The following is a 23309-nucleotide window of genomic DNA, read 5'->3' as shown; positions in this document are numbered from 1 at the left end:
TTTTATTCTTCACGCCTCCCAGTTATCCCTACGACTCCCCAGAGCTTACATGGCCTACCTACATGTACACACATGTAGCACAGCGGCGGCCAAGCCTCAACCCCAACAACCCAACCCAAAATCCAGGGTAAACTCTAGGGTTTTCGCCGCCCATCTATCCTTAGTAGAATCGCTATATAACTAGACCATTCCATCACCTCTTGCCTTCCTCCCTTCCTTTCTTTCTTTCTCCATCAAAATCAGTGGCCCCCCACAAACCCTCCTCTGAGCCTTAGGCCAGGTGTGAGCTGGGATGGGGCGGGTCACTGCTTTCTTTTGTCCTTGGGTACTCCCCCTCCTGCTGTTCTCCCGCTGGCTGGGATGGTTGGGAGGAGGTAGGGGGTACTTGGGGCCGTTGGCTGTGGTGGGGGTGTTTTGGGCGGTTGTGCCCGTGGTGGGGTGGGGGAGGTCGGGAGGACCTCGTGGTGTTCTCTTGGGGCGGTCGCCTGGAGGCCGAGGGGAGCTTCTCTGGCTGGCGGTGGTGCTCTCCCGGGCGTCGGGGGGTCCGGAGGGACCCGGGAGAGCTCCTACTTGGGTTGGGAGGGGGAAACCAAGAGGGAGAAGCCCCCCCCCCCCCCACAACAGCCAATCTCTTCCCTCCCCTGTTGGGTCCCTCGGCAGCGCCTAGGGTCCTCAAGGGGGGAGAGGGCGGGGGAACTTCGACCCCCCTCCCCTCCTCAGGGAGCGCGACCCCGCCGGCGAGAGCTGCGGGTGTCTGGCTGCGTGAGCGCCGGCGAGGGCCGCATTGATTTGTGGCCTGGGCTGGCTAGCTCACGGGCGAGGCGCCTTTGGCAATTGCTGGTGGGGGTGTGCTTGTTGAGGAGGTGAGCTGGTCCGGGGGTGGGCTGTTTTGCTTGACCTCTGCAGGGGAGGGGAGCGGAGGTGGAGGTAGAGGGAGGTGGAGGTAGAGGGAGGAGGGATAGCCAGAGCCTTGGTTCCTGTTGGGCCCTGGGCGGTGCCGATGGCCTAAAAGGGATCAGGGTTTTTGGTTTGGTCTTTGGCTGCGTGCACTCGCTGGGTGCTCGTCGGGTGAGGCCGTCCTGGCCGCAACGCAGAAATAGGGGAAGAGGACGGCTTTCCCCGCGAGGAGGGGCCTTTCTTCTCCCTATTTTTGAGAGGAAGATAGCCAATTTTTTGGTTCCTGTCAGGCTCTGGGCGATGCCGAGGGCCTGAAAGAGATTAAAAACTCTGGTTGTGATATGAGCTCTGTCTGGGGGATCTGATGGTCCAGTTCTGGGAGGCGGTGTAGTTTTGCCCCTGAACTAATGGCCTTGAGGTCTGATCAGAGCAAGAGCTCATAGTAAGGCGTATATAGGCTGCTCGAGGTCAGTAAGAGTTGGTTTTGCCTTGAGGTGCAGTGAGGCCCTTAGGAGTCGTAAAACCTTAAAGGTGAGTGAGGCCAGGTACCAAGGAGTAGACAAGCCCTCAAGGGCCTTCGTAAACGTAAACTCTGAACCGGTGATGAATAAACTCTCCAACCCCACAGCGTTTCCATGTCTAGCCCTGCCTAACCCCGTGACGTCCCAAAGTAAATGCAAGCAGGCGCACAGCCAGCAAGTATATCTGCAGACAGCGTAAAAAGGAATGCATTCCGTGTAAGCACTTTGTATTAGTACGCATATAGATGTGATCATGACGCATCACTCGGCTCATGTGAACACACGTACGGGTGCTTATCCATGATGCGGCACCAAGATCCGGTTGGGACCAACAGAGGTGGCTGCAGGCTGCATCACAGAGTAGCACCCGGTTCGAGCACTGGGTCACGGGTAGTCACTCGGCCGTATTTACTACGGGATTTTGGTCTGTGTTTTGATTGCTGCTACAGGAACTACAATCCCCCCCCCTCCTCTCCTTCGCCCCCATCCCCCCCGCCAAAAAAAACAGGAAAAGCAGGAAAAAAAACAGGAAAGAAAACAGAAAACAGAAACAGAAACGCCTTTATTGTGAGACACGACAAAAGAGAGCAGACAAAAGAGACAAGACAAAAGAGAAGTAGTGGCTATCTGAACAGGGTCATATAACACCTTGCCCATAGCCCACGGTAGTGTGTTTTTCGCTTTCTTCTAGAGGTTATTAGGATTTGAATTTGGGACACTGGGGGCGAGGATATATATCCCCCACCAAAAGACTCCCACAGCACAAGCAGAACCAGAACACACGCTACTGCGTCCCCACCGCCCGCCTCTTATCCGTAACCTTCCTAATCGCTACCACACCCCCACCGTCAGCACACACCCACAAAACCCGCCTCCTCCCACAACCCACCCCCCAAAACCACGGAGCGGAAAACCTACCAGCAACCCACTCCTCCCCCCTCGCGCCACTCTCCAACGTCGCGCCCCCCACCGCCACCGCCGGCATCGTCGTCGCGCCCGTCACCGCCCCCGCCCCTGCCGCCAGCACCACGTTCTCCTCGCCCGCCACCCCAAAGCCCGCCACGCGCCGCATCTCGGCCGCCTGTGCCCCCTTCATCCACTCCACGAAGGCGTCCACAGCGCGCGTGTCCTCGTCGTCGCGGTCCGAGAAGATGTTGAGTGGTCGTAGTAAGCCGACGTGTTCTAGTGCGAGACGGACGTCGGGGAGTTCGGCGTGGGTGCGCCCGGAGGACTCGGCGATGTCGCGGGTGGTGCTGCCGAGGAGCGTGAGGTAGCGGGAGAGGATGTCTGGGGGTGTTAGTGGGGTGGGGGGCGTGGGGGGATTGGGGGGTGGGGGGTGTGGAGGGGGAGGGGAACAGAGTGGGGAAGGGAGGGGAGGGCACACCAGTGACAGCGTCCAGCACCGAGGGCTTCGCGGTTGTGAGGCCGGCAGCGCGGAGCGCTTGTGCGGCCGAGACGCGGAGGAGGGCGAAGAAGAGTTCCTGGTCGCTCATTCCGGGGGTGCTTCTTGGTCTTGGTCTTGGTCTGTGTGTGTTTAGTTATCGTGTGTAGAGAGAGGTCTGGTAAGAATAGAGAGAAAAGAGAGAGATTGGTTTGCAGCTCACACCGGGAGGGGCCCTTTCATGGTTTCCCGGGAGTGGTGGTCGGGAGTGTTGTTTGTCGGTGTGAATCGCGTCTGTCGGGGTTAATTGATTGGGTGCGGTGTGCAGCGGTGTTTGAGGGTTGAGGTTTTGGTTGTCTGTAGTTGCCGTTGCAGCGACAGGGGATGTGTGTGTGTGTGTGTGTGTGTGTGTCTGTGTGGTTGCTGTGGTGGCTGATTGTGGGCTTGGTTGGCTGCCGATTATTAACCACGAGCAGGGTCAACGATTGTTTTGTGGCTTTTGGGGACGGTCGGTACTCCTGCTGCTAATACTTGTAATCACAATAACTGACTCGATTGGATTCTTGATGCTTGTTATTCCTGTTTTTTATTATTTCTTTTCCCTATTACCCAAAGAAATAGTTCATAGAAAGCACACAATCATAAATAACTAAAAACAGAACAGGCTTAAGAAAACAACCCAAAAGAACGATTACCAAAAGAACTAAAACACCCTCCACAATACTTTTTCCCCCACCGGTCCCACACAAAAAGACCAGAACAACAAAAAAAGATGTCAAAAAAGAAGTCCAGAAAAGTAAAAACAAACAGCCAGATAGGCGAGAGAGAGAGAGAGAGAGAAAAGAATCCTCCGAATTGCAAGGGCCAATCAGTACCCAGCAGCGCCCTGCTTCTTTGAGAACAGCGACGCAAGCGAGTCCTGGACCTCAAACTCTTCAATGACGGCGCCAAAGCCGTGGCACTTGACCTTCAGCAGCAGGCCCTCCGCCAGCGAGTTGAAGTCGTTCATGTCCAGGTAGGCAAACTGCGGGTGCTGCGAGACGAGAACCCAAACACTGTATTCGTCTGATAATTAGAAAAACCCAACCCATATTTACTACCATGATGCCCTCGAAACGTGGTGGGATAGTAGAAAGGAAGGGTGAATACTCACGCAATCGGCGTCAACTCCCCCTCCAGCTCAAACCTATCCTGCATATTAAAGAGATCCCACAACTCGTTCGCCGCCAGATCCCACGTCTGCGCGCCCCACGGCACCTCCGCATGTGTCTGTTGTTGTTGCTGCTCTTGCTGTTGTTGATGCTGCTTGAGGTACAGCGGCTCGGGCGGGCACGACACCATCAGCCGGTGCCCGTGGAAGTCCGCCTCGGGGTTCTTGTCAATATTCCCAAACATCAGCTGGATATGGTCCATGCACGGCTTCTCCAACCTATAGAATCGAATCACGACCCGCACATCTTAGCCTCACTCCCACTTCACTTCTAGCTCACCATCCCACCGCCCAATATATACAACTCCCACCCCTACCCTCCCATCCGCACCCCCCGTCATTCCACCTCTTCCTCATCCCCACACCCCCACACCCCCAACCCCCCCCCGACACACACCCCCTGGCGGTAGGACTTACGCCAATACAAAATCAATGCCAATCTCATTATACGTCCTCCCGAACCTGGCCACCTCCGGCGGCGGGACGCCCTGGCCTACAGCGGGCCCCATGGTGTACCCCGTCTGCGGCGTGTACGCGATGCCATGGGCTTCCAGGATCGCGCGCAGGCGCGCCGTCTCCTCGTGAAGACGCTGGTTCTCGGCCACTACGGCGGCCTTCTCTTTCTGGATGCGGGTGAACTCGGCGGCGAGGCTAATGCGGCGTAAGGATTCGCGGTAGAGCAGTTGGGCGGGGGAGAGCGGGGTGGGAGAAGAAGAGGAGGAGGAGGAGGGAGGAGAGGGATAGGGTGAGGAAGAGGAGGGGCGGGGATGAGGGCGGGGATGGGGATGGGGATGGGGATGGGGGCTGAGGGTGGTGGTGTGCATACCGTGTGGTTTCAGCCTCGAGGTTCTTGGTGTAGGACTCCTTCCTTTCGCGATGCGTCCTGTGTTCGTGGGGCGGAGGGGGTGGTTGTTAGCCGGCATTGCTTATGGTTTTGTGGTATGGTATGGCTTTCGGGGAGGTAGGGGAGGAAGGAGCTGCTGAGGAGGCTTATGGGGGAGGGGGGAGGTGGGCTGTGAAGGAGGGGAGGTGGTATATAAAGCAGGGAAGAGTATAGGCTAGGGGCGCGTACCTTTGCGCCTGTCTGTTCAGTTCCTGGCGCCGAGTGAGCGCCGGCTTGGAGTCGGGCTTAGGGCCCCGACGCTTCGGTTTCTCGCCGTCTGCCAGCAGCGTGTTGTGTCAGCGTGCAAATCCAAATAGCCCATCATTTTTTTCTCTGTCTGCCTCAGTCTCGCTGTCTCTGTCTGTCTCCCTCAGGGTATCTGGTCTGGGTATTTGATATCATCTAGCCTAATAGTAGGCCAATTTCGATAATACCTAGGCCTATGAATGTCCGCTCCCGCGCCGCCCCCGTCACAACCCGTCACCCTGCCGCAGAGTGAGGCGTGGTGACGGAAGAATGGATTACTTCCAAATACTTGCATGCCCACAAGGTTCAATCACCCCCCAACCCAAACCCCGACCCCAATTAACCCCAACCCACATACCCCACGGGCCGGTAGGTGGACCAGGTAGGCATGCAAGACATTGCAAATCACCCAAAAAACTCAAATCATGAAGGAGGTGATGGGGGGGGTCGGCAAAACCTGCCCTCCATAAAATATGAAATAAGGTACGCAGATTGCAGATAGGTAAGACAGCAGACAGGCCGGGGATGGGATGGGAGCCAAAAAGGAAAAAAAAAACATAACCAGTTGTAGATACCTTTCCTGCGAGACCCGAGCCCGAGCTTGAGAAAGTCGAGGCTGAACCTGCCTGAGTTTGAGCCTTCGGAGCTCGGCTCTGGTTACCGTTAGTTGGCTTTTTCTTTTTATTGTTTTTTTGTTGGGGGTGGGGTTTCTTTTCGATTTCGCTTTCTTTGTATGGATGGGGGATACCGGTGATCATGATGTGTAGGGCTGATCACGGATAGGACGGTAGATGGGTATGACATATGTAGGGTAGGGTAGGGGTAAGGGTAGGTATTTGGAATTCATTGATAGACATGTAACTGCCATCATTGGCTAGCTGGGGGGGGGGGGGGGTATAATTGTAAGGCTGTATAGTATTGTTTGGGCAGCAGTAGTAGTAAGGTAAGGGTTCTTCTTTCTTTCTTTTCTTTTGTTAAGGAAAAACTACTCGACTCACGCTCTGCGGGACTCGTCTGATCCGATGGCGGCGGTGACATGCCCAGGTCGTGCATATGATTTACGACATGCGGAGCAAGCTCGTTGTTGTTGTTGTCCGACATTTTGGGGGATGGGGGTCGAGCGGGTTTTGGGAGGGGAGGGGGGTTATTTGGAATCTTTTGCTTTTCTAATTTATTTTTTTGCTAAATTTTCTCTTGTTAGGCTAGATTTGGAATTTTTGATAGGGTGCTTTTGCTTTAATGCTCTCTCGGCCAGGGGTGTGTGGTGTGGTGGTTAGTGATTGTGGTTTGTGGGTTAGCCGTGGGTTGCCGGTAGAAAGGTTGAGAGATTGAAGTATTTGGAATTGTTGCGCTTTTTCGGTTGGTGAGGGCGAAACTGGCGCGTGCGCGGTAGATTTGGAAGGAGGAATTGGAATCAAGGGGAGATAAGTAGTCGGCCTTTCTCCCGTGTGCCTTTTCCCTTTATTGCTATTTGAAGCTGAGCTGTGAGCTGTGAGCTGTAAGCTGTTGGCCGAGCTGAGCTGAGCTGGGACAGTAGAGTATATCGCGATAGTAGTGGCAGTAGTAGTAGTAGTAGTGTAGTAGTAGTACTGCTAGACTGAACAGCTTATTTTTGAGTATTGATATTTTTCCTCACAACCAAGAACAGTTAATGAAAAGGAGAAAAGTTTACCCACACAATTTCAAAGCACGTACGTGATGCCGTAGATAAATTTTTCTTTTTGTTTTTTTATGGTCGCTGCAAACAGAACTCTCTCTCTCTCTATGGTAGTATTAGATAGAGAAAGGGATCGATGGTCAGGCAACAGAGGGAGAGGGCCGGGGTGGGTCGCGGGGGAACAGGCGATGCGATCTTCCCTTCGTTCTTAGCAGGCTCGGCGCATATGCAGGTTGACAAATACTCGAAACGCTGTTTTGGGGGGGCGGGTGTGTCGGTTTGTGTGGGTGGGTGTTACGGTTGTATTATGTTTATCCTGGATCCCTTTATATACCGCCTGACCCAAAGGTTCGTATTCCTCCCCGTGATCTGGGATGGTTGAATGTAGAAGGCCGGGGAAGCTCGAGGGGTGCCGGAGATTATTTCGATAGAGTTCAGTAGCGAAAGCAACGTTCGGATCGATCTGATCTGATCTGGCTGGGAAGGGATGGGGGAAGGGGAGCGTGTTGGGGCACGGTTAGAGCGTAAAGTAAGTACTTAGCGTCCTCTTAAACCGTCCTGTCTCTCTGGATTTCTTCTGCTTCTTCGACTCCGGGGAACCTAGATACTCCGACCGTCCTTCATATATACCAGAGAACCTCTGCAGAATTTCGAATTTCAGGAGGGCGCAGCAAGCAGGATTATATTAAGACTGCGTTTTTGCCACCCATGCAACTTGAAGCTTCTTTTGACGTCGGGAAGGAAAGCCACACGTGGGGATGGAGGGGGATCGAGAGAGGGCGGAGCTCGGGAGCTGCGGGTCTGGATCTATGGCGTCGCACCGCCCTGCTGGTTTTGATGCTCGGGAGGGTGAATTGTAAGTAAAACCCCCCTGTGCATCAGGATGGAGATTTCCGAAGCTGCCTACGTAGAGTAGTGGGGAAATTGGATAGGACGGAGTGGAAATTTGATGACGATGGTGGCTCTACTGCTATTCTACTCTGTTCTCTGCTATGACGGTGGCCAATATGGGGATGAGATCGAGAGACAAGTGTGTTTCTGGGGGTTCTGGAAACATGCAGTAATTGCCTACAGCTTCAATTGTAGACGACGACACGACACGCGCCCAGTAGGATGGCTTTCTCTGCCCTGGACAGTGAGTGTGAAGGCTCCCATCGTGATCTCAAGAGTGCCCTTGGAATCCTGCACATTGTTACATACATATCAATTATTGATCTCCAGCCAGAATGCACGCAATGGAGATCGACCATGCGGCCCGCGATCTGTCCTGATGTCCCAAATATCATCCCAGATCCTTGGTGTTTCCAACTAACTATTTGTACAAGCTCTGACAGCTCCAGCATCAAAGCTCCACCTCCTCCTCCCCCCCCTAATTAAAACAAAGCAGTAGCCAAAATAACTAAAAAGCCCCCCCACAAGATGGCTCCATCCACAAAATCCCCGGTAGCCATTCTTCGAGCCCTCCTCTTCTTCATCCCCTGGCTGCTCCATCTCATCCTCGCAAACATCCTCTTGACCCTCACCCTGCCCTTCTCATGGCCGTTTCCCGCGCAGATATACGCGGTAAACTCGCAGATCGCGTACACCGTCTGGGTGCACATCCAGCTCTACTTTGAGCGCTCCCGGGGCGCAAAGATCACCGTTTCTGGGGATGATCTCCCGCGCTTGGAGAATGCAATCGTGATTGCCAATCACGTCTCGTGGACGGACTTCTACCTGGTCCAAGCTCTGGCCGTCAAGGCGGGCATGCTGGGCAGCAGTAGATACTTTGCCAAAGCCTCGCTGCGGTGGGTCCCGTTCTTGGGGTGGGGTATGATTGCGCTTGGTATGCCCATGGTCTCGAGGAACTGGGTGAATGATCGTAAGGAGTTTGAAGCTCTCTTTGAGGGCATCAAGAGCGCAGCTCTGCCAATCTGTAAGGAACCCCCCCCCCAAAAAAAAAAAAAAAAACCAATTGACCTGCCATATTCTTGATCGATGGACTGACATCCCGTATAGGGTTAATTGCGTACTCTGAAGGCACTCGCTTCACGAAGAAGAAATGGGAGGACACCAAAACCTTCTGCGAGAGCCGCGGGAAGCCTGTCTTCCCGCACGTCCTCTACCCGCGCTCCAAAGGGTTCGTGACGGAGGTGCAGAACCTGCGTGACGGCAGCTCGCACATCAAGCACGTCTACGACCTGACCCTGGCCTACTCAAAGGCCGGTGGTAGTGGGAAGGGATTCATGGATGCTCCTACAATGTGGGAGACATTTGCTATGGCGCGAGTCTCGCCGCCGTGGAGGTTCCATGTGCATGTTCGTAGATTTGAGATCAAGGAGCTACCGGAGGATGAGGAGGGGCTGAGGACATGGCTGGAGGAGAGGTGGGCCGAGAAGAGCCGGATTTTGCAGGGAATGGAGGGGGAGTGGACGGAGTTTGAAGGGTTGGGAGAGGTGGAGAGCTTGGTTTGACGGGATGCAGTCACTTACATAGCCTACAGATTAGATTGAAGCTTTAGTATTCAAGCCCTGGTTATTCAAGACCCTGGTAGATCGGTAGTAGTAGAAATGATTGCTACTGCAACAAATATTATTAGCCAGCCCTCTTTGCAATCACGCCTCCAAGTGATTACTCCAGGTGGGCTCTGTGTTATCCGTTAGCCACCGCTGCCAACATACATGTACTTACTCCCCCGATCGAGTGATTACTCCTGACGGGATCACAACATATGTCAGTTTGGGCTGTCCATTCCATTGCGCAGACTACTGCCAAGCACACGCTCGTCAGCAACGAAACCCCACCGCAACAACCCTGCCTGCCTGTCCCGCAATTGACAAGACATCAACAGAACCAGACTGTACCAGCTAGAGTACAATCAGTCCCGCATACCACAGACGGCCAGCCATGTCTGCCTCCCCCGTCCCCACCCCGCTCTTCCACGCTGAGCTCCTCCCCAACATCCGCTCAATCTCAATCTCAATAACGCTCCCCACACCGTCCACGCCCACCACCTGCCTCACCCTCACAAGCCCCACCAAGCTCCTCCTCGTGCACAATGGCACATCAACACCCCTCCCGCTCCCTGCTGCCGTCGCCGTACGCGTCGCCACATCAACCCTCCGAACCACCGCCATAGGCGAAAAAACACTCTCGTACCGCCTCCCCGTCGCAGCTCCCGCCTCACCTCCAAACAACGAGCCCGCGGAGAACTATGTCCCGTGGACCGCGGCCGCCCTGGCACAGTCTGGGAAGAGCGTCTCGCTCATGTGCAAGGCGTGTGCATGCGTGCTCGTTGATGGTGCGGCCGTGAAGACGTGGAAGGATCTGCCGTCGGGCAATTGGGCCGAGATGATGGAGTTCTGGCATTGCCATAAGCCCGGGCCCGACAAGAAGAAGCAGCAGATTAATGGGGCTCATACTAATGCTCATACTGCTCCTATCGCCGCCGCCGCCGCCGCCGCCGCCGCGACGAATGGCGAGGGGGCGAGGTATGGCGTGCTTCAGGGTGGGTTTGGAGCTGAGGCGGGCACGGTGCTGGTGGATTTGACGTATTTTTTGGTTGCGCAGGCGGATTGTGTGGGTGTGCAGGTTGTTGAGGTAATTTCCATTCTGTTTTTCTTTTTTTTTTCTTTTTTTATTATTCCTTTTCTTTTTTTCTTTGTGGAAAATGAACGGGGCAAAAAGAAGGTCAGTAGCCCACTTCAGTGGTTATCTGCATCGATACAATTGCCCCAGATTAATTGTCTCTCTCCTCCCCACTCGGGGGGCCCTGTGAGGATGCTGTCATGACGGGCCGGCTCTGTGTTACCGGGGAAAGCAATTCCCCCGGCCTACGCGGGCGGACGTCCCATGCATAGCGCCCGCGGGACCCTTACGCGGGGGAGCGGCGAGAGAGCGGCGGTCCCTTTCCCCTGGGGAAGTGGCCGCTGTAGAATCCTCTTAGTTTCACCTTTCTGCCACAAGCCTGCAGGCAGCGGGGGAATGTTAGTGAGGAACATTACGCTTTTTCTTTCCCGGTCTTCTTTCTTTGCAGCTCGGGCGAACTATCTCCCTAGCTAGCTATAAAAAAAAAAGGTCCTCTACGATAATAACTAAGCTAACTAACTAAATGATTGGATAGTCAACCCAATACCCGCACGGCCTCTACTGCACAAACTGCAAAGCCCACCTCGGCGCCACCGACCCCCAGACACGCAGCTACAGCCTCAACAAGTGGAAGCTCAAGCTGCACCTCTCTGCGCACGGCATCAGCGAGGAGTACTCGTACCCGCTCGAGCCATTCCTTGCCGCCAAGCTGCTCGCGCTCGCCGAGGGCGAGGGAGTGCGGCGTATGCTTGTCTCCTCCTCTGCGCAGGAGGAGAAGAGCAAGTTGCGCCTGTGGCTGTTTAGCACGGACGTGAGGTACACGAGCAGCGCGGTGGAGAGGCCGATGAGGGCTGTGAAGGTGTTTTATCAGGAAGATGACGGTGCGGAGGGGGGTGGGCAGCAGCAGCAGGGGACGGCGATGGGGAGTGGCGGGTTTGAGGAGGTGAGGTTGCAGGGGGAGATGGTGGCGGGGTTGAGGGAGAGGTTTGAGGAGGGGGTGGCGTTGGAGGTCGCGGTGGGGGGCTTGGGCGGGTGGAAGGTGGGGTATCTCATGAGGTTTGAGAGGGAGAATACGGTGATGAGGGGGTAATTTGGTTTGGGGGGGGAGGGGGGGGGGTTCTTTTTCTGGTTTTTTGTTTCTCTTTTTTTTTTCCCGGTTTGTTTGATGCTGGTTCTGGTTTCAATTTGGTGCTGGTTCGGTGGCTGGTTCTTCTTTCTGGTCTTTTTACTCTTTTCGGTTCGGTTTTTTTCAAAAGGGTGTTTAGATGGGTAGTTAGACAAAAGGATTAAATAAAATAAAAAAAGTGATCTCAGGTAACTATCTGGTTTTGGCTTTGGGTTTTGGGTTGTTGTGGTGTGCACGCGTAGCAGTGGTCATCAGTAGTAACAATGACCGAGTGTCAATGATCAAAAGACATCAACCACTGGTTACTTTATTTGAAAACCACATTTTACTACTACTCACTACACTAAGAAAATGGGAATGATTACCACAACCACAATATCTATTCCATCCCGCGCCCATCCCGCGCACCCAAAATCTATCTAAACTAAACTATATGGTATCACAACTGCAGCAACTGTATATATCCCCCCTTCAATTCCCCCCATCAATCCTTCTTCTTCCCGCCCCCCGCCGCCGCGGCCGCCGCCTTCTCCCTCTTCACCCTCTGCCCCTCCAACGCATACAAGCCCCCGCCCAAAAACACGACCCCCGCCCCCACGCCAACACCCCACCCCAACACATTCCCAAACACCCACACACTGACCACCAGGCTCACCAGCTTGCGCACATTCAGCACCACCGTGACCGTCAGCGCGCTCGAGCGTGCAGCCAACAAATTCACGCCTCTCGAACAAACATAGTGCGTTGCCGCATTGGCGAGTAGATACCAGCGCAGGCCCTCGAGGCGCTCCCATTGCGACCGGATGGAGGGGAGCAGCGGCAGGAAGAGCGGGAGGGAGAGGAAGTGGCTGTAGAAGAGGCCTTCGCGCGGGTGGTGCCCGAAGGTGTGGTAGGTGCGCTCGATGTAGAGGCCCATGAATGCGGAGAGCACCTGCGCGAGGAGGAGGATGAGGAGGCCGGTGATGTAGGTGGGTGTGGAGGTGGCGGTGGCGGTGGGGGAGGTGCTGCGGGAGGGAGGGGGGTTGTCGCTGTAGGCGCAGAGGGCGATGCCGAGCGTGAGGATTAGGACAGAGAGGAGTTGCAGGCGGGTGTAGCTAGAATCCCACGGCCGCATCCTATCAGTCAGGGTGCCCGAGAGGGGAGAAGAGGGACAAACCGCTTGCCAAACACCCACCCCACCACCAGCGTGGTCATGCTCCCGCCGCTGCGCAGGATGATGTGCACGGGCACCGAGATGCGGAAGCCGAACGCATAGTTGTTGAGCACCGACACGCTGAAGTACAGCAGGATCTGCACGGCCCAGCGGTACAGCGGCACGGCGTTCTTCTTGAGCAGCGTGGGCGAGCGCCGGTCGAAGTGGTGGTGCAGCCCCTCGAGCGCCACGAAGAGGAACTGCGCGAAGGTGAGGAGGTGCCCGCTTTGCGGTTCGGTTCTGGGGGATGGGAGTTAGAAGGGGAGGCGGGGGGGGGGAGGGGGGAGGGGGGAGAGGCGCACTTGATGATGGCTTCGAGGGCGAATACCTGTTGCGCCGGGGTGGCAGTGGGTTTAGCTTCTTCTTCTTCTACTTCTGCATTTTCTTCATCCTCATTTTATTCTTCCCCTCCTTCTTTACCAGCTCCCCAGCGCCGAAACACCCCCCGCGCACAGAGGGGCCAATGATCGGAACTCACGTTTGAGCAGCACCCCCCAAAGATCAGACCGACCATGACCGCCGTCTGCACCCACGCCGGCACCGTCGCCTGCGCAAGCGCCGACAGCGTCGACACCCCACCACCACCACCACTGCTTGCGCCGTCGAGGTGAGGGCGGGCGTCGATCTTGTTGATGTCTGCGCCCGCGGCGGGCTCGGAAGAGGTCGCGCGGCCTTTTGCCATTACTAGTGGGGTGGTTAGCAATGGCGGGATATATGGGGATGGCGGGTGCGGGTGCGGGTGCGGGTGCTTTACTTACCGGGTATGGGTTGTATTATATTTCAGAGGAAATGATCAAAATAACTGGTATCGAGAGAAAAGATGGAGATGTAGAAATTCGGCAGCTACGTAGCTACATGGAGGCATGGAGCAGTATGTAGTGAGAGGACACCTCAGCCGCTTTCTCTGGTCGCACCTGGCTGGCTGGCTGGCTGTTTTGTGTGCGGTGCGGTGCAGGGATCCCGCTGCTGCTGCTGCTGCTCAGGAACGGGAACGGGACGTCTCGCTTATCGGCACTCGAGAGCGGTAGAGTACCAAAGATAGTAGAAAACCAGCACATGCACCAGGCCCACTGCACTGTCTCTAAACCAGTTTATTGTGCTTCTACTCTCTACTATAATTTAGCCAGCTGCGGGCCTGAGTGGTGGACCGAGTTCTGGGTTGGGTTGCGTTAGGCTGAACCCACTGTAGGTACGCCCAGGTGGGGCAGTTTATTTAAATGCCTGGTACTGCTCTGCTCTACCTGAGACCCTGCACTCAGCTGCACCATACTCCCTCCAGCAATGCCCGCCGCAATAGCAGACCTAGCAAACGCCCCCAACGACAGCTCCACCACCGAGCTTGTCGCAGTGACGGGCGTGTTTGAGCTGTCCCAGGTGAAATACACGCAGTTGTACGTTTGTATTTCTTTTTTTTTACTCGGTACTTTTAATCTGGGTGGGGTATAAGTCTGACCGGGGTGTGCTTGTAGCTACTGCGAGGAGAACATATACTGCATGATCCGGGACCATGTGGCGCCCGAGCTTTGGGAAGACTTCTATGTGGTCTTTATCTCGAATATTGAGAAGTGTTAGTTTTGCTTGCCTTGTGGAATATATGGGTGCTCGTGTGGTAGCTATAGCTCTGCCTAGCTAGTTGGGCTTGCGGGATATCACTTGAGTGACAAACATCTACAACCTGAGAGAGAGAGAGAGAGAGTGCTACAAGTGCTAACCCAGCTAAACCTATTACAGGCGTCGCACTGAGCTTCCAGAAAGTACCTACCTATATCCACCCCACTGCTACTCTTATTTCCTAAGACAAACCAACTAACACCCCCCGCCCCGTAGGTCTGCACCACCCCCGACACCCCCGTCTACTGGGTACCCTCCCCCCTCCCCCTCCCCTTCCTTCCCGCCCTACTAACCCCCCCCCCCCCCCCAAAGGACTACCACGTAATCCTCCTGCACCACCCCCGCACCACCCCACACACCATCACCGTCTACGACCTCGACACAACCCTCCCCTTCGGCCTCTCCCACCACAGCTACCTCTCGCACACCTTCCCCACACACCCCGCCTCTCCGCCCGCCCACTTCAAGCTCGTCCCTGCAAAGGACTACATGCGCCTGTTTGCGAGCACGCGCGCACACATGTGGCGCGAGATCGTGAACGACGAGGGCGACCGCGGGTGGCGGTGGGTGGCGGAGCCGCCGGTGTGGAGCTGTATTGTGTCGGAAGGTGAGTGAATTCTAACCTGGGGATGAGGATGGGAGAGGGGAGAGGGGCATGGGGGATGGTGGATGGGCTGACTGGGTGTGTGGGGGGCAGAGGAGGGCGAGGATACGTTGGAGCGGTTTTTGGACTTTGGGCATGAAGGGGATCGGTTTGGGAGGGTGTATGGGGAGGGGGAGTTTCGGGAGGTGTTGGAGGGGATGGTGGGGGGTGGGAGGGTGGTGGAGGGAGTATTTAGTAGAGTGTAGGGTGTAGAGGGGCTATCTAGATGATCATTGGTGTGATATGAGTGCGGAATCGGATATTGGGATTGGGTTGTTGGTGTGAGTACGTGGTAGGGTATACATGAGAGTGTCAGACTACATATCACTGATGATATTCCAATAATGAAATCTAAACTGACTGGCCCGGACTGGAAAACTGTGCTTCGTGCTAACAGCTTTTTCTTTTGGTATCATGGGGTTAGACTCGTCGAGGAGAGATGGGTCTATATATATGTGCCTGAATAAACCCTATTCTAGCCTTTCTGCTCACGCCGGCGAACCATCAAAGTCGACCACCCTGTAGAAAATAGTTTCTGGAAGAAAGCTTGTTAATTGTTCTAGCCACATTATTTTATGTTGAGTGTGGTCTCTCTGTACATACTCCTACCAAGCATCGAACTGCTAGCTATCTGACCCACCAAAAAAAAAAAAAAAAAAAAAAGCGAATTTGGTGTGGCTTTACTAACAGATCCCGTTATCTCTCTTATCAAATATGTAATAGATCTCTCATACAAATTTAATTCTTCTGTTATAGGGGGGGGGTCAGCATCGACGGCTTAAGGGATACCCGCGACATTTGTAGCACTTATACATAGACCACGTACCCTGGGTCAAACACACATCCATATCCAAGCCTCTTTACCGGAAGCTGTTTGAACAGCGGTAACGCTGGTACACGATGGCGTGGCCTCCGAGCCTAGCTAGGAAGACACACGTGTTCGTCACTATGACATCGTCACTCCATGTACATGCACATGTACATTGTAGTTAATGATGGATATTTCAGCGCACTAAGGGTTTGATGGGGTATATAAAGAGGCCTCCATCCATGTCTCGCAGACTTTGCGTTTACCTTCGCATTCCCGCATTCGCAAACAACACATGCCGCTGATGGAAGATTCTCGTGCGAGTGATATCTGGTGATTCTAGCCGGGATGCACATCCTGGCAGCTACTCACGGTGTTTGTGTTCTACGGACTTTTTATGGGTTTTTTTTTTTTTTTTTTTTTTTTTTTTTTTTGGAGAGGGGCTTTCGGAAGTTCACATTTAGCATTTGGTCAGCATCATGACATGTCATCAGGCTCGAGCTCGACCACGTCACAAAGCCAAACCAGGGCAACATCTCGACCCGTCAGGCGTTCCTTCGAAATCCGTGGGCCTCAAGTATTTATAGAGAAATGCACTCCACAGGGTCTCCCAGGATAGAAGTAAGAAAAAAAAAAAATGGTGGTTGTCCTAGAGCGGTAATCTTACCTACGTTTCAACAGCCTCCGTTTCTAGCACTTACCTCGGAGATTACATATAGCTACGTTATAGACATACAGCCTAACCAAACCTCCGAATTCGACCTAGGAAGATGCAAACTCTACTAACTACTTCCTAGGCGCGGTTCGATATCTAGGCCGGCGGGAGGTAAGAGGAACATTAAATATCCTTTTCGGGCCCTCGCCGACGCCCAGGACCCAACAGGGACGCAAAAATGCTGCCTCTCGCCCCCGCGGTGTATGGGAAACATAGCCCCTCCCCGTACCGTAGGAGGGGCAAACGAAACATCCTGGCGGAGACCTGCTACCTCACCGTGAGGCGGAGCATAAGGACCACCCAGAAGCCGCAAGTCTACAGGTAGGCGGGGGCTGGGGCGGAGGGGCAACTAGCGGCCTCTTCGGGCCCCATTTTGCCAACACCCAGCTTGGCCGCCTCGGGGCCTTTCGACCTCGCGGGCCAGCCACGCCAAAACCGACATTTTCATCCCTTTTAGGCCCTCGGCAGCGCCCAGGAACCCAACGGGGGGGAAACGTCGGCCGCCCCCTCGACGAGGGAGCAGAGACGTTGCCTGGCATGAGGGGGAGGCTCCCCTCCTCCCTCAGCAGGCGGGCCTAACCCCCTAATGGGGAGGCGGCGCTGTGAGGGGGGATGGTCTCCCCTCGGCGAGCCTGGCTCACGCCTCCCCCTCTTTCGAGGGTAGGAGGGAGAGCAGAGGCTTCCAGCCACAGGAAGGGAGACCCCCTGCCTCATGGCCAGAAGTCTCTCTCTCCCTCCTGTCCTCGAAGGAGAGGAGCTGTGAGCCAGGCTCGTCGAGGGGGGGGGGGGGGTTCTCCTCCCCGGCGAACAACCTCCTCCTCTCCACAGAGGACAGGAGGGGGCAAGCCACGAGGGGAGTTTCTCCCCCTCCGCGAGCACGGCCGACCTCCCCCTCTTCTCGAGGGCTGGAGGCGGCGCAACAGCTCAGAGCATGCGGGGGATTCTTCCCCCCGACAAGCCTGGCCCTCCACCCCCTCTTCTCGAGGGCGGGAGGCGGCCGACACAAAGGCTCTAGCCATAGGAGGGTATATCCCCCCCTCGGCGAGCCCGGCCCAACCCTCCCCCTCTCTTCAGAGTGCAGGAGGCGGGGCGCACAAGGGCTCCAAGCCATGAGGGGGGGGATTTCCCCTCCTCGGCGGGCAAGTCTCAATACTCCCCGTCGCTGTCCAGCAGCGACGGGAGAAGAATCGTCCCCATCTTCCTCTTCCTCTCCTACCCAGAGGGGAGGAGAGAGGGGGGGACGCCTCCGGACAGGAAACGTCAGTGGCTTCCCCGCCCAATCTCGCACCCGTCCTGAGGCTCGGGGGACGGTTGGGGAAGTCACTGACTCCTGGTGTTTATGGAAAAAGGAAGGGAGGGAAGAGGCGGTTGAGGAGCTTGTTATATGCTGGATGTGCCAAGGATGGGCGGGCAACGACGACGAAGTTTATGGCTTTGGATGAAGGTTGGTGAGGTGCGGATCATACGCAATTAATGAATTAATGAATTAAAGAAAAAAAGTAAAAAAGGCGTGGATCATGGGGTGTCACTCGCACCAAGACGCCTGCTGCAAATGGTCGGACGGACAGACGACCCACCGCTGGCGTGTGCAATAATATATATCTCCGAATCCCTAGAGCCTAGAAGTGGCAGTATTAATATAGCAGACAAAAAAATGAGTAGACGTACAAAAGCATGCAGGGAGCCTAAGGAAAAAAACTTAAAAAAAAGTAGACGAAGCGAAGGGAAAGACTTTCGGCGGAGAGTTACTACCGGTACATACACGGAAATACACTGGGAAAAACACAGTATTTTAGCCTCGTTTGCTCGAAAGTATATATGCCTGCACCAATTCACCCACCAAGCCCTCGATATCACATAAAAGAATCTGAACGCCGGTTATCAATTATTCTTCCCCGCAATGAGAGTGTTTGCCAAACAACGGACAAGACGCGAAATATGAACAGTATGCAATGCCGGCGAAAAGTGCCTTAAAATATAGCACCTTAGCAGTTGAGTAGCGCAGCTAATACCACTAACTACTAACGTGACCACGTGGCAGTTGTTGCCAACTTCATAGCGGCCGTTATGCCTTTTCAGCGCTGCTAAAATTTAGTTTTGACCGCCTTGCGGACGGACAGCCGGGCGGGCGGGCGGTTATCTTTGCGGGTGGGTGAGCCGCTGCTTGCCTGCCGGTATTTGTTTCACTCCTAAATAATTCTTCCTTAATGGGCCATTTTATGCTCACTGGACTAGAGCAATATTGCCAGACCTTGGCCCGCTCGGCATATATACATGTACCGTCTCCAAAAGATTGGCACAGTCGAGTGATATCCCATGAACCCACATTGTAGGGAGGGGGACGAAGTATTCACTGGAGTGTGCCCTGGATCCACAAGTATACATGGCTACATGTACTCACAACTATCTCTATCTAGGTAAGTAGTGAAAGGAAGAAAGCCGATACTTCAATATTCGTTCCAGGACAGCTGCAATGAGCAAGGTACCAGGCCTTAAAACCTTAGCTATAAACTCAATTCCATGCATGGCCCGGGCCGAACCGCAGACGCGTATGTACCAATGTAAAGAACACTTCTCTTGGGAACAAGGACAGGGGCGGAGGTTAGCTGGGTGTAGATGCCAGGGTTGATTTAAGCTTATGCTTAAGCTTGATTCCATAGCTAATGTGTGCCAAGGATAACAGCTATGTATAGGCAGAGCAGATTCGATTGTATTTACTTTTATCATGAATTATAGTTATCGTACATGTACAAAACGCCGCTCCATACAGACAAAAGAAAGGCATATAACAAACGAACGCTGGATCTACACGCACGCAGTAAGTAGAAAAAAAAAAAGCCGTACTATACAAAACTATCCACACCCCTAAACATTAAGTCCACTACTCTAAACACACCCTTCCCGATTACGGTAACTCATGTGTCTCCTGCCCGGGCACCGCAGCATGCGGTGGTCTCGGCACATGCACAAACGCCTCCGGCACCACCGGGCTCGCGGGCACCTCCTGCGGGTCCACCTCCGGCTCATGATAGTACCCCTGCTTCACCTCCGTCGGCGACCCGGCCGCCAGCTCTCCCAGCGGCGCATAGTACTGCTCATGTCTCTCGGTGCTAGCCGGGAGCTCCGCCTTGGAGTACTCCTGCGGCTGCTCCTGGTTGTGGGGGGCGGCGGCAGCGGCGCCCATCGCGTCGGGACTCAGCCCGGCCGTTGACGGCGTAGGCAGGACATTTTCTCTGTTCTCAACCCACGGCTTCTTCTTGCCCCGCCTCATGAACAGGAAGATGAGACCTGCGATTGCGAGGAGGCCTAGGACTCCACCGACGACGCCGCCGGCGATGGCACCGGTGGGGGTGCTGGAGCTGGAGGAGGAGTCGGCGAGGGCGGTGCCGCTGGGGTCGGGAAGGGCTGTGACGGTCGGGCTTGGTTGTCCCTCCTCGTTGGTTAGGCTGGGGAAGGATTCGAGTCTGTTGCTGCCGTCGGCGGCGACAGCCCCGAAGGGTTTGATTTGGGAGTCGGAGGAGTAGCTGGCGGGGGCGACTTGGAATTCGTTGCTGTCATAGTTGATTGCCTACGGGGAAGATCCAAATTGTGAGTACTCGCTCGAAATATATATATATATACACATAAGTAATAGCATATGAAAAAAAAAACTCACAAGATAGACAGCCTTCAGGAAGGGCCTTCCAAGGATAACCCTTGCGCGGGCGGTGGACTTGTTGATCAGGAACGGGAAGAATTTGTCCTTTGTGACTTTGGGCTCCGCGTAATAACTCCTGTCCCATCCCCAAACTATATTATAACCAATATGTTAGCAGTCGTTCGGATTTCTCGATTTGGGGATTGAATCGGTGCGGGCACGTACTTGATTCTGGAAATGTGATGTTGACCTCCGATGCACCCCCATGCCCAGTTCCCCTCACCTTCACGGTCATGGAGATGTTGCCCAGGTGTACAGGGGTGCTCACAATATCACCCGAGGCGTTCCAGTCATTATCACGTTTAGCACGAATAGCCTCTGCAAAGAACCCGGGTTTAGCAAAGTCCTCGAGCAAAGACAAGAGGGTGGGATCATCGGTACGTACGAGCAGCAACCTCGGGAACGTAAATCCAAGGGCTCGAGACATCGATCTCTGCATCATATGTATCGACTTTCAGGTCTCCCAGAATGTCATATACCGCGTGCTGTGCATGGACGTTTATGCCTGAGACATCGAGCTGGGGAATCCCATCCGAGTCAAGGTCACCTCTTATGTACGTTTGGCTCTGTTTTGCGAAATCGAGGCCTCCAAAAACGATTGATCCAGGATAGTTCGCATCCTGCAATAAACACCATCTCATATCAACTCTCAATATCCACCAACAAAATTCGGTGTTTCCTCCCCTGCCTATGAGAGATTCCATATGCAACGTACCTTCGCATTCGGATCCCAGTTCTGCAAATACCTCACATCACTCCCCACAAACAGCGAAAAGGCCCTCGCGTTAATAATCTTCTGCTCAACCAACTTATCCAGCAGTGTCGAACCCTTTGCCAACCCCACATGCGCATGCGAGCTATTTATACCCGTCGCAAAGTTCAGCTCAACATCCGGAATATCAACCCCAGCAATCGTCATAGTATCAGTCCCAGTGCCTCCCTGGCCCCGGTAGGCTTCACCCCAGACATCCGCAAGCTCGCTGGTACTGGGCACGGAGAATGCACCGTTGGGTGTCTGTGTCATTGTTGTGGACTTTGAGGGGTCGAGGAGTTGGTTCTCATAGCAGTTTTCGAGATATTTGTACCATGGCTTGGTGTCGTCGGGACCGGTGTTGTTACAGGCTTCGGCGAGGGGGAACCAGCTGGTGGTGAGACGGTTTGATAGCATAGCCCGGAAAGATACGCTGGGCTTGGAGACCTTTTTTTTTTTTGGTTTGGAGTATTAGTATTACCCATTGTTATCTTATTGTTTTGGTCTTTGGGTACTTACTGTTAAAGGCAATAGATAGAGATTTTCCATCTCGAGTGTTGGGTGTACAAAGTCAACCGATATTGTAGAATTGACCGGCTGAGTTGTTGCCCGAGGCAAAACAGTACTTGGGATTCTCATAATTATTGTTTTCTTGTTTTAATTGCCCTGTTTGTACGTTCGTGCAAAGAAATTCGAAGCAAGAAAGCAAGAAAGCAAAGGTAGAAAGAACCAACAGACAGACAGAACCAGAGATAATAAAAGTAGAAGCACCAAGGGTTCTTCTTAAGTACTCTCACTCAGCACGGGATCGCTTGTAAGTATTATTATCCACCATATAAATTAGGGCCCGTTGGATTGGCTAGGGTGGATGGATGGCTGTGTTGGCTTCTTCATGGTGATCATACAGTTGCTAAGGGATTACGCTCATGGGCAACTAGTATGAAATAGTTAAATGAAATTATGTATGTATGTGCCACGCCTAGTGGCAGTAACACGAGTGTTTATGTTACTCTGTAGTACGATAGCTATTAGTAGACTCCCCGAGGACTCTAGTATTAAGGCATAAGGGAGAAGACTTCTTCTTCTTCTTCTTCCTCTTGCCCTCTTAATTTTCAATTCCTTTCTATTTTGTAGATATTTATTGTCACGTTTCAGAATTGGAAAGGAAGGGTTGATAGGCCCATAGGGCTGATCTGTTCCTGATTGGTAAAATAGTTGGACCATCATGCTGGATGAAGTAAGTGCTCACCGGAGGTCCAAAATAGTGACAACCACCGATACTGCAGCATTCCAGGCAGGGGTCTGTCGCAGGTATGTCCTGTAACTGTATAGGTAGTATGGTCTTCGGAATGTTGAATTTTGACTCATGCAGGTGCCATCGTATCATATCCAGCCGACCATCGAGATAAAAAGCTGCCGCCCAGCCCTATGGAAGCCACCCCTTTCTTTTCTTTGATTTCATAGGGAGATTAAAAACCCTGTAATCCTCAGTGCTATAGGATTCAATTCGCCAGAACGAAATGATCATGGCGGCAATTAAGGACATAAAGTTCTTGGAATAAAACCGCAATTTGATACGCTGGATTACCAATATTCCGCGCGCTCTGTATGTACAGTAAATCAGCTTTGCAGTACTCTACGGTTGTGTTAATTATAAGGCAACAAAACTACATACCTACAGTACACCTTTAGTTCTGTAAATCCGCCTACACAAATAAGGTTGAGACATGCCTTTAGAGTCGGCAGGTCATTTGATCGGTTATTTCTGTACAGAAAACGGATATAGCTCCGATGCTACACCAAAATTGTCGAGTTGTTTAAGTTGCTGACTTCCTGAATTGGTTCTTCTTACCAAATGGCGCATGTAATCTAGCTTAATTTACCTATTCGGCCCGTGCTGTTATCTAGACTTGTAATAACTAAGCTATTTTGGTTTTGTAGACGACTCTTAGTGGAATTCTGCTCTAGTCGAGATATATTTTGATGTTCCGGAGTACGAGTCGATTTCTACTCTACATCATGTAGTCGTGAAGGGGCATATTGGAAATCTTGGTGTTCGACGGCGAACCTTTCTTCAAACCTGCACACCAGGTTTCACAAACTCAAATCGGTTTTCCTGTGGACCAGGAGAGTTTGATCGACTGCAGAATAAATCTTGTCCACTGTTCCACTGTTCCACTCCACATTAGAGTATCCGTAAAAGCGCGTCACGTCCAAGGGCAAAATCGAGTTACAAGGGCAAAAAATAAACTTTTCTCCAAGTATTATGAACCCTAGCTCCTATGCAAGTGGATTCACTAGAGTACATACACAGTCTACACTGCATCATACTCCCAGCCTAATGCCTGATCTTTTCGAATTTCACTAAGCTTTCTCCGGCGCCCCCCTCTTCAATGAGGTGCAC

General features: G+C 53.5%; 8 protein-coding genes across 8 annotated transcripts; 4 read left to right on the top strand and 4 right to left on the bottom strand.

Annotated features, from left to right (window-relative positions):
* Window positions 1-2202: 2202 nt before the first annotated feature.
* Window positions 2203-2911, bottom strand: H6S33_002112 (uncharacterized protein; the record flags this gene model as incomplete). The annotated part of the gene is made up of 3 exons (XM_044833465.1): window positions 2203-2249; window positions 2337-2705; window positions 2803-2911. 3 exons carry the CDS (start codon window positions 2909-2911, stop codon window positions 2203-2205), a joined length of 525 nt encoding a protein of 174 aa, XP_044693255.1.
* Window positions 2912-3667: 756 nt separating this feature from the next.
* H6S33_002111 (uncharacterized protein) lies at window positions 3668-6239 on the bottom strand (the record flags this gene model as incomplete). Its single annotated transcript, XM_044833463.1, has 7 exons — window positions 3668-3854; window positions 3953-4228; window positions 4427-4660; window positions 4836-4892; window positions 5082-5169; window positions 5714-5791; window positions 6137-6239. The coding sequence occupies 7 exons, from the start codon at window positions 6237-6239 to the stop codon at window positions 3668-3670; spliced, it is 1023 nt and encodes a 340-aa protein (XP_044693254.1).
* A 1975-nt stretch (window positions 6240-8214) lies between these two features.
* On the top strand, window positions 8215-9248 carry H6S33_002110 (uncharacterized protein; the record flags this gene model as incomplete). The annotated part of the gene is made up of 2 exons (XM_044833462.1): window positions 8215-8710; window positions 8794-9248. 2 exons carry the CDS (start codon window positions 8215-8217, stop codon window positions 9246-9248), a joined length of 951 nt encoding a protein of 316 aa, XP_044693253.1.
* A 433-nt stretch (window positions 9249-9681) lies between these two features.
* H6S33_002109 (uncharacterized protein) lies at window positions 9682-11452 on the top strand (the record flags this gene model as incomplete). The annotated part of the gene is made up of 2 exons (XM_044833461.1): window positions 9682-10374; window positions 10898-11452. 2 exons carry the CDS (start codon window positions 9682-9684, stop codon window positions 11450-11452), a joined length of 1248 nt encoding a protein of 415 aa, XP_044693252.1.
* Window positions 11453-11972: 520 nt separating this feature from the next.
* H6S33_002108 (uncharacterized protein) lies at window positions 11973-13362 on the bottom strand (the record flags this gene model as incomplete). Its single annotated transcript, XM_044833460.1, has 4 exons — window positions 11973-12582; window positions 12645-12920; window positions 12983-13071; window positions 13159-13362. The coding sequence occupies 4 exons, from the start codon at window positions 13360-13362 to the stop codon at window positions 11973-11975; spliced, it is 1179 nt and encodes a 392-aa protein (XP_044693251.1).
* A 599-nt stretch (window positions 13363-13961) lies between these two features.
* Window positions 13962-15140, top strand: H6S33_002107 (uncharacterized protein; the record flags this gene model as incomplete). The annotated part of the gene is made up of 6 exons (XM_044833459.1): window positions 13962-14071; window positions 14150-14247; window positions 14412-14434; window positions 14508-14540; window positions 14604-14898; window positions 14989-15140. The coding sequence occupies 6 exons, from the start codon at window positions 13962-13964 to the stop codon at window positions 15138-15140; spliced, it is 711 nt and encodes a 236-aa protein (XP_044693250.1).
* Window positions 15141-16635: 1495 nt separating this feature from the next.
* H6S33_002106 (uncharacterized protein) lies at window positions 16636-17899 on the top strand (the record flags this gene model as incomplete). The annotated part of the gene is made up of 3 exons (XM_044833458.1): window positions 16636-16734; window positions 16915-16984; window positions 17052-17899. 3 exons carry the CDS (start codon window positions 16636-16638, stop codon window positions 17897-17899), a joined length of 1017 nt encoding a protein of 338 aa, XP_044693249.1.
* A 1463-nt stretch (window positions 17900-19362) lies between these two features.
* On the bottom strand, window positions 19363-21322 carry H6S33_002105 (uncharacterized protein; the record flags this gene model as incomplete). Its single annotated transcript, XM_044833457.1, has 5 exons — window positions 19363-20025; window positions 20113-20246; window positions 20320-20472; window positions 20540-20774; window positions 20870-21322. 5 exons carry the CDS (start codon window positions 21320-21322, stop codon window positions 19363-19365), a joined length of 1638 nt encoding a protein of 545 aa, XP_044693248.1.
* Between the last annotated feature and the right edge of the window lie 1987 nt (window positions 21323-23309).

This window comes from Morchella sextelata (genome assembly GCF_020137385.1).
Source record: "Morchella sextelata strain SCLS chromosome Unknown scls_12, whole genome shotgun sequence".
Taxonomy (NCBI): domain Eukaryota; kingdom Fungi; phylum Ascomycota; class Pezizomycetes; order Pezizales; family Morchellaceae; genus Morchella; species Morchella sextelata.
This window is presented reverse-complemented; position numbering and strand designations above follow the sequence as displayed.